Here is a 10199-nt window from a genome sequence, read left to right as displayed (position 1 = left end):
GGGGAGGACATCTCAAACAGCTACCTACCTTTGTAAGTATAAATCAACATTTTCAAAGACAGTAATGATGGTAGTGAAAGAGATTAAAGAGTTAACATACTTTGCCTGCACATATAACAGTAATATCAACATATATCAGAAATCAGAGTGACAACTAAGTAGATGTTCATTTATGTGCCCATCTTCAGTGTGGCCCAATGTACAGTTTATATCCCTTTTTTGTACTTCGCTGACCTGTGACAGTGCCTCTAAGGACATCTGGCTGTCATTTCACTGTAGACATTTGAAATACAGTGTCCAATATTCAGAATAACTTAGGGGTAAAAAGCAGTTACTCTTGTTGTAATACATACTTGATACACATATTTGACAGAATGCATCTTTAAAATGGCACAAACAAAGTGTGTTTTATCCCTATTTAAAAATACATGTAGCTTTTTCTATTTTAAAATAAATGTTTTAATTTTTTTAATTTCATATTCATTTTACATTTTATAACAAGTTATTGTTGCTTGTTGCTGCCATTATTGAAATGTTGAAATGAATAAAAGGAAGAAAAAAATAACACCAACTCGTATTCATCAACTACGGCTGTGATACAAAGTGAGAATTTTTATTTTGTTTTTATTTGGCTAGTTGAGTATTGGCATTTAACTCAGCCAATAGTCACAGACAATATAGCATGACCGCGAGACATCCAGCCAATAGGGTGTCAGTAGGCGGGTCTTCACGCCCAGTTAACGTAAGCGTTGTTAGTAGGAAGAAGAAGCCGATTCTGGAAGCCATTACGTTGCGCACATCAATTGAGTAAATCCTACTATTTTTGCGTACTATACGCACAAGTGCCTCTTCAAAAGAGGAATTTCTGCAATTATGGCATCGGTCGCGAAAAAGAGAAAAATGAATTTTTCGGAGAGAGAGGTGGAAATTATTGTGGAAGAAATAGAGAAACAAAAGCACACACTGGTTAACCACTTCAATGCTGGAGTCACCCACATGGCAAAGAATAACGCGTGGGCAGATATCCTGAAAAAGGTGAACGCCGTCACCACCTGTCCCAGAGAGTTGTCCGAGGTGAAAAAGAAGTGGTCTGACATGAAGACGGAGGTCCGGCGGAAAGTCGCCCAGGCGCGGGCTGCTATAGAGGCAACCTCCGCTGACTGCACTCCAGTTCCCGTCATCCTCACTGCGATGCAGCAGAGGATCTGTAACCTCCTGGGGGAGGCCACTATCATCAGCTTACCTGCAGGAGACTCGGATGCTGAGATAACTTTACCTGTTACAGTCAACGCCGCCACCACCGTCACACTGGCAGAGAGTAAGTTGGTAAAAGTTTTCATTGTGAGCATGCTCAGGCTGAAGTTACAGTGCTGGAGGTATACATGCCGCTATAATCAGCAAGAAAAGTTTATGTGTGTCTCTGATGGATTAATCTTTAGAGCGTCGTAAAAAAAATACGGCTTAGAAAGCGAACTGAGAGGCTGAGAAACATTATGTGCATAACTTACCATGTGTTGCGGAAGATTGTGTTCAGTTGAACAATACAGGCCTATATCCAACAGTGGGACAGATGCGGCACTACTGACAGTTGCTTTTGAAGGACAAAAAAAGACAAGAAGGCATGCACCCTGACTCTGAGCAAATGCAAGCACGGTATGGTAGCACTTGTAAAATGATATCACAATATTTCAGGGTATTTTTGTGACAACGATATTCTTACGATATTACAAATTAGTTAAAAATGTATTATTATTCAAGAACATAGAAATGCAATAAAATAAGTGACAAAACAGAAATTATCTCTCATTTCTTTAGTTTGTGAACAACAGTAACTCAGTGAGATTTATATTCTGTGTAATAGTACAACTAAATAAACTCTACCACAAATTACACATTATATATTACATAATACATACTATTATAGCAATTATAAATATGTTGACATGTGACAAAATTACGAGTTTGATTTAATATATTTTAATATATTTCGATTTATTACCTTTTTTAAAAGAAAAAAAAAAATCAACAAATTATGTCCCCAAAGGAAATTTTTGTCAGCATCTGTTTTATCTAGTAAGATAAAGTTTTCAGTCTGTTCACCTGATTTGTAATATTAATAATTTATACAATTAAAAACATCAATACTTGTGACTAAGTGATGATATGATATTGCCACACAAAAATATTGCGATACTATGCTCTATCAATTTTCCCCCTACCCCTAATATGTATATACACCATACATATATATATATATATATATATATATGTGTGTGTGTGTGTGTGTGTGTATATATATATATATATATATATATATATATATATATATATATTTGTGTGTGCATGTGTGTGTGTATATATATATGTATGTATATATATTAGTGTTGCACGGTATACCGGTACTAAAATAGTACCGCGGTACTAGAGTATTCCAAACAGTGCTATACTGCATTTGGAAAATACCGGTACTTTGAAATTGATTCAATTCATTAATTTAGTTAATTTATTTTACTCAATTATGCACACAAATGCCTTTCTTGTTCCTACTGGAGCACAGATTGCGCAAGTGGTGTGTATGACAACACCTGTATCAACATTCACAGCTGGCGCACGTGAAAAAAGACAAGAGAAAGTCTGCCTTGCAAAGGGAGACAACACGAGACAACACAAACTTGGTGGGACATTTGAGTTACCAAACCATGACGTCCGTACTGAGGTACTTACCGAACCATGATTTTTTTGGTACCGTTACACCCCTACTATTTATTGTTCTAAAAGTTTGTATCCGAAAGGACTTTTCCTTAGGAAAAGTACCGAAGAGTATTGAAAAGTATCGAAATTCATATTGGTATTGGTACCGAAACAAAGATTTTGGTATCCTGACAACACTAATATATATGTGTATATATATATATATATATATATATATATATATATATATATATATATATATATGTATGTATGTGTATATAAAATCAACAGAAGTTCTTCAGGTTGTCTTTAAAACAGTGATTCCCAAACTTTTTGGCTTGTGACTCCCCAACATAAATATCTAAAGACTCAAAGACTGACTCTTCATCTACTTTTTTAAGCCTAAAGGGGTAAAATTATCCAAAAATCCAAAGGTAAAAAAAAAATGAAGAAAAGTCTGATAAAGTAAACCTAGACATGTGTAGCTGAAATATGTGTTTTTTTCTGAAGTCCTGCTCTGTTTATCTTCTCATGACCCCTCAGATTAATCTGGCAACCACTCAAGGCCTCTTGGCCCACAGGTGGGGAACCAATGTTTTAATGAGTTGATCTTACTCATTAGTTCCTCCTCTCATATCAAAACTGCATTAAAGTGGAATCAGACAACTTTTCAACTTTGTGGTATTCTTGTTGGCACCGACTGTTGCAAAGAAAATTGGATTGCTTTGTTTTCTACAGAGGCTAGCAACTACCACAGTTACTTTGGTTGTTCCACCGTCCACCATTTCTGCTACTGGGTATAGGAATTGCAAAGAATTTACACTGATACTCTTTGGTAACTGGAGTTAGCTCCTGATAGCTATCAGGGAAACAAAAGTGCTATCCTCTTCCCGTTTTGGTTGCACAATGGTTGACGTACTTTTTTGGGCTGTAAATCAAGTCTTCATTCTCCTGGGAGATTGTGTCCAGTAGTAGCAGACAGAATTACATAGTAAAAGAGAGGCTTACAGGCTTACTGTGTAAACCCTGATGGTGTCATTATTCTGTGGCCTTTACATTGTGCGAGGGATGCACGATATTGGATTTTTTTGCCAATATCTGATATGCCAATATGTAACAACTCATTTGGCCGATAACCCACACCGATATCGGTATATCCACTTTATTTCCCTACCTAATATTAGTGATCATCAGGTCTCTTCTGTAGTGGAATTAAGATCATATTATGCATGCATACTCTAATCACAATGGCCCACCAGCAGATGGAGACATGAAATACATTGCTTTTCAATGTATGTAATATTCATTCATTATGCAAAATAAGAAAAAGCATGTTGGCTGATTCTGATTGTTCATTTTAAAGTCAATATTGGCTGATACCAATGACGTGCCGATATTATCGCGCATCCCTATATTGTGCAATCAACATTTACTTCATAATGACAAGTTAAAGCAGAAGAAGGGGTCTGTTTCCAGTGTAAATCACTGAAGTCACCTTTTGGTTGGAAAGAAAAACCTGTTAATATCTCCTACTGTCTTTACTTTGAGAGCCCAAAACTATCTGAAGAACAGATTTAAAAGGGCACTCAAGTATTTAAGCACTTTAAGAAGAAAAATACTGAAGAACCATACAAGTGTTTTTGTAGGTTTTAGCCTAATAATTTCACAGTGTTTTAGCGTTTTAGACGTCTTTCTTCTTTTTCTTTGACTGCTGGTTGTTTTCGTTTTGTTTTAAGCCTCCTATTCTGTCTTTGTTTTTTTGTAGCCCTTCCAGCTGGCTCAGGTACAGTCTGTGATGAAACGAAGCCACTGAACAGTAAGTTCTTTTTCTTCTGCAATATCCCTCTGTACGTGCGTAATATTATATACCTGAAACATGGACATCAGTCTTATTTGAAAGGACATGTCTTTGTACGGGTAGATAGCACATAGGAAGGTTTCCATGCATGGAACTGATTATTATTAATTAAGATTTCGGATCAGCATCTGTGATAGCAGATACCTGAGGAGGCATATAAGTGTAAAAAGATAAAATGAAGTAGAGAATGCTGTTTTGATATTTGTCTGTTGGACTAAAAATGTTTGGGACAGGGACAATAAAAATCTAAAAAAAATCTTAATAAAATCTTAATATATCTCAAAATATTTTAAAATAAATCTTTTTAGGGCCACAGTCAGAACACCTCCCAGCCCTTAGGTTTGTTGGACCAAGCATTAGATTAACTGATTTATGTCATTTTGGATAAGACACTATACAGGTGTACAGGCATCAAATAATTAAAATGATCAATAAAATCAAATAAAATAAAGTGAAAGTTAATGTTTTATTTAATCCCTTACTGAGATATTTAGCATTTTCTGATATTGTAATAATGTTTTTCATGTGGTAGCAGCCTAAATTCATTTAGAGAGGCGTAATCTCACATTCATGAGTTCAATATTTACTTCATCATTTGCTAGATTGCCCTGTTTTTTTGTTGCCCTTTCAGTCATTACTGGGGTCATAAGTCATTCTTGACTGGAAGTATTTGAATATGTAAGGAGATTAGGGATGCACCATATGGATTTTTTTTCAGCCAGTACCATAACCTATAATCACCTGCTTCTCGTGGTTGATAAGATAACTGATAATTTCACATTTTTGTATTATTAAAAGTAGTTTATGTACACCTGAGGGTAAGAAAGGTAAGATGTAGTAAGCCAAGGTGGATGGTTAAATATTCCATAGCCCTGACCTAACCAAATCTGACATCACTATTGTTAACACAACAAAAACAAAGATGAGTTCTGGCTCTTCAAATGTTCACTTATTTTTTCAGATAAAATAGATTAAAAAACTTCTCCAACCCACTTTAGTTGTTGGAGAGAATTTTGCCTAAGAGTTGAAATTAAATGCTTCAACATAATCTGTCAAAACAGACATTTCAGTGGGTCATCCACAAGTTACGTTAATTGAAACAGAAAGTAAAGTCCGTCCATCTTCCCGCAGAGACACTGGAGACAACTGCTGTGGGTGTGTGAGCTCTGCGCTGAGGACAGTTGTGTCAGAGGTCCCAGGTCGTTCTTGAAAAAGAGATTTTTAATCTGACCTGGTTAAATAAATGATATATACATATAGAGTCTGCACACACAAACACACACACAGAGCCAGTATGTTTACATGACATTAGAGAAAATCGATTTATTGTATTAGTTCGACTAAAACCAGGCTTTTAAAATACATGTAAACCTGTTAGTTCAGCTGAAATCATATTAAATCAAATTTCTCAAAGCCAGACTAACACACCCAGATAATGCAATTGGGAGTCAAATTCCTCCTGCTTGTATACAGTCAATCAGACCCAAATTGGCCGTGACGCTCTGCATATGCTCCACAGTTTCCACCCTGGGCTTTGACCCAGAAATTGATTAACACTGAATGCGTAACGGAAGAAGAAGAAGCTGGTAACAACCTGGCAAAATCTACATCCAGAGCCATGCATTTTTGGATGGACGAAAAGTTCAGACCTGTAAAGTTGTCCACCACGGTACCAGTTTGCCATTAGCTAACTGTAGCTAACTTGTTTGTCGATTGTTTGGTCTGTGACATAATAGGCCAACCGGAAAAAGGTCCAGTACTAACAAGCTGAAAGGGTGAAAGGGGGCCTATCGCCACCCATCGTAGCGGAGCTTGACACACTTTGGTCAATAAATCGATTGCCCTCCCATGCTTGTATATGTAGACAAGGACCGAAGTCTAATTAAATGGCCAAGTCAAGCTATAACTGTGGCTCGACTTAACTGTGCATGTATACGTGCTGGTGACAGGGCTAAATGTAGCATCACATGGTAAGTGTTAACAACAGAGTTGAGTCTTTTTGGTTTGAGTTTATCTGGACCGTTTAAAGGCTCAGTGTTGGATGTAAGCCGCTGCTGCTTTGTAGGTTTGTGCTAACTTAATCTAACTAATCATTAGCAAAGGTAATCACAAACATAAATAAACTAAACAAACTGCCATTATCATCACTAACCGTTGTAGTATTATGGTGTGGTTTGTCCAAATGGTGTTGCCATACCCTAGTTGCTTGAATGTTGTGGGTAGGTGCAATCAACGTCAGCCGCCTTACTGTCTCTCTGTTTGATTACTTTTAAATATATTAAAAACTGAAAAACTAGAATGTAAACCCTACGCACCCCTGCAAATTTTGTCCCCCCTAACCCATTTGAATCCTACAGCGTCAGTTGAGCAGCCAGCAGTGACCCTTCATCCTCCTGCTGCACTGCTCCCTCCACTGGTTTGTTCATTATTTGAAAATCCTGATGTTATCCAGCTGGCTTATTTATTTTTATCTCTCTGCATGAGCGATAGTTATGACCAGAGGCATTATGTTTTTGGGTTGTTCGTCCATCCCACTCTCATGAACGTAATATCTCAAGAACATCTTGAGGGATTTTTTTTTTTTTTTTTTTCAAATTTGGCACAAAGAAAGCCCCTTGAAACTGTGCTTATTGTATAGATCTTCTGTGCTGCTGAGGGTGTGTGAAGCAACCATGTTTTCACAAAAATCGATGTAAACTATATGTGCAACTTGGCGTGTTTGTGGAGGCATACAACTGCATGGTGGTAATTCTAGCCACTGATTTTTGTGTTTTCTGGAACCATTCAAGAAAGATGAATGAGCCTGAGTAAATCCTTACTTGCTCCCATTGTAATTTACAGTGACAATAATTCATTTTGACTGACTGTCTCAGATTTCAACAACCAGCTGGTCGAGCATAAAATGTGATTGAAATGTGGCTAGAAATTGCTCCAGCTCCATACTTTATGCACAAACAGGAAAGTTGTCTTTCTAATTATCACCCAAGCAATAAAGCAAATTTTCAGATTTCCCAAAATGTTAAACTACTCCTTTAAGTAGTGCTTTTGAGTGACAAGAGGATAAGTAGATCACAAATTTATTTTCATTTTATGGGTTTGAATGGAAACTTGCAGACTCTTCAACCAAAGTAATTCCTAACTGAAAAATAGTTTTTCTGTCCTGTTTCCAGCTGAAACAACTTACCACACCCTGGAGGATGGAGGTGTGGTGGAGTATTGCACCACCACTGTAAGCGACTCCACTCCCACTGTGGTGACAGCCGTTGAGGCTCCAGTGGAGATGCTGGCCTCATCCTCAGCTTCCCCGCCTCCGCCACAGGGTCAGGCCAAACCTCAGGAGCTGAAGAGCCGCATCGCTCTCAACTCAGCCCGTCTGCTGCAGGAGCAGAGAGTCACCAACGTCCACATTCGACAGATTGCCCAGCACCTGGAGGGCCAGAACGAGCTGCTGCAGATGATGCGACGCTCTCAGGAGGCACAGGCATTTGCCCAGGAAAGACAGGCCCAGGCCCTGGAAGGTACCCAGGCTGCCCTGCTAGCATTAGTGCAGATGCTCAGGCCTGCCCTGAAAGACCTGCGCAAATTCCTGCAGAGTGGGACAGAGGTCGCAAATTCCAGCAGCTTGGCAGCAGGAGCAACAGCTGACGGAGCTGGAACAGAGGAGCAGAGCAGGCCTAAAACACCTCCACCGCCTCCACAACAAGCTGAGGAGACACAATAAAAACTGTGTCTGTGTGTCTGTTTGTGTATGTGCGTGTGTTTGTGTGTGTGGCACTGCCTCCAATCTGCATTGTACATAGAGGCGTCCATGCACATAGACTTAAATGTACAAAGAAAAGTTGTCAAAAGTTGCCTTGGATTGAGCGTGTACAGAATTTAATATATGTTTTATGATTCAGAAAAAGGTTATGTTTTACACAATACTTTTAGTTTTTACCTTCCGTCAGTAATTAGCAGCTTTTAAGCTTTTAATGCAAAGATGAAGGCAGTTACAATCCCAGTGTGGGATAAACATTTAATTCTTAGTTCCTTTAAGTCATCCTGCAGTTTCCCCTGAATGAAGAGTAATCTATTCTTTTTTAAAGACCAGAGTCAGCTGGAGTCTTTAGTTAGTGTGCGCTTTGTCTTCAGTACTGAATAAAATTTGAGGAAAATCATCAGTGCTGTGTTTTCCCTACAGGGTGCATCACTATCAATCAACCACAAGAGGTCAGTGTGTGTAAGCAAGTGTCATGACTGATGGAGCAGCAGCATGTTTCCAAATTAACTATAAACTGGGATGAAATCTGTATGTTATGTGAAATACAGTATTTGCTTTTAAAATTTGATTATCACAGTCATATACTTTGTGTTTTTTATTACAGTTTTTCTCAGTTGTTTACACACAAATACTGGTACTTGAGACACAATGACCACAACATGTAACTCATGCACCAACCCCCTGAACCAATTCTGCTAAACTACAAGCACAATTCCTGCTTTACACTCAAATTGCAGTTCTAAATCACACTTTTTTCAAAACACTACACACAATTCTCTGCATTTGGCACAGTTTTCATGAAGAAAATCTCTTGTTTTCACAAAGAACACACTGTCATTCAAAATTCTAAAGTTAATTGCCCTACTCTGCACACTGCAAACACCTGTCACACAGTTTTACAATTAGCAATCAAATCTTTAGCATAAAAGGGCAATGGGTGGCTCTGCCTCTGTTTCCAATGTTGGCATCCATTGCTCCAAAACAGAAAAGCTCATCTCTGATGAGATCCGAGCCACTTTTTCTGCCTGGAGATGGAAAGTGCATGACCGAAATCCACAAACGCGTATACCCCTTCTCCAAGCTATGGAAGACGCATGTGGAGATACAGCAGTTGATGCTTTTCATGGCTGGATTCGCCATGCTAGGCGATATTTCCCCTGCTGCTTGGCCAGGGAAAACATCGCCTGTGATGTGGATGAGGTGCTGTGGCCAGACCGAAACAGAAGAGAGGATGCAGCATAGTTTGTTTTTTGTTTTTTTACTGTAACTGTATACAGTAAATTCTTCTGTTGTTTTGTATGTAGACCACTGTATGTGTAACTTTGTGTTGGTTGGAATGTACACTGTGTACATTGTTTTTGTGGGAAAAATAAAATATATTTGTTACCGTGTATTTGTGTGTTCTAAGTATAAAAACAATATTCTAAAATATTTTACAACACACTTATGTATGTACTGTCTGTAGTAAGTGTAACAATGAACAAAAAAAGGCCTAAGTCATTATGATGAATGGAGAAGAAGTGTTTTCCATTCATCATAGTGTTTTACATTGAGCACATCAGTGTTCAACTGGTTCTTATAAATGTTTATTCATATGATGGTTTGTGTGTGTCATTTGAAAACAAAATACAATTTTGAGAAGAAATAACATTGTTTTGAATGTAAAGTTTCATTTTGCAGGAGAATTGAGGGGTTTTGCCCATTGTGTGTGTGTGTTTTGATTTGTGTGTAGAGTTCTGAGAGTATGAGGCATGCTTTCAGAAAATGTGTGTAAACAATCGAGAAAAACTGTAAAGGTAGGGTCTGGAGGATTTTCCAGTTGCTGTTTGTAAACACACATTCAAATTTGGCCCCTCCTATCAGGCTCAACTCTCCCGGGTGTACGGAGCC

General features: G+C 38.1%; 1 protein-coding gene across 1 annotated transcript; it reads left to right on the top strand.

Annotated features, from left to right (window-relative positions):
* Positions 1-748: 748 nt before the first annotated feature.
* Positions 749-8706, top strand: naif1 (nuclear apoptosis inducing factor 1). Its single transcript, XM_033646431.2, has 3 exons — positions 749-1318; positions 4457-4507; positions 7720-8706. Exons 1-3 carry the CDS (start codon positions 874-876, stop codon positions 8268-8270), a joined length of 1047 nt encoding a protein of 348 aa, XP_033502322.1. The 5' UTR covers positions 749-873; the 3' UTR covers positions 8271-8706.
* The last annotated feature ends 1493 nt before the right edge of the window (positions 8707-10199 follow it).

This window comes from Epinephelus lanceolatus, chromosome 19 (genome assembly GCF_041903045.1).
Source record: "Epinephelus lanceolatus isolate andai-2023 chromosome 19, ASM4190304v1, whole genome shotgun sequence".
NCBI classification, from domain to species: domain Eukaryota; kingdom Metazoa; phylum Chordata; class Actinopteri; order Perciformes; family Serranidae; genus Epinephelus; species Epinephelus lanceolatus.
Note: the sequence above shows the minus strand (reverse complement) of the source record. Positions and strands in the feature narration are given on the sequence as shown.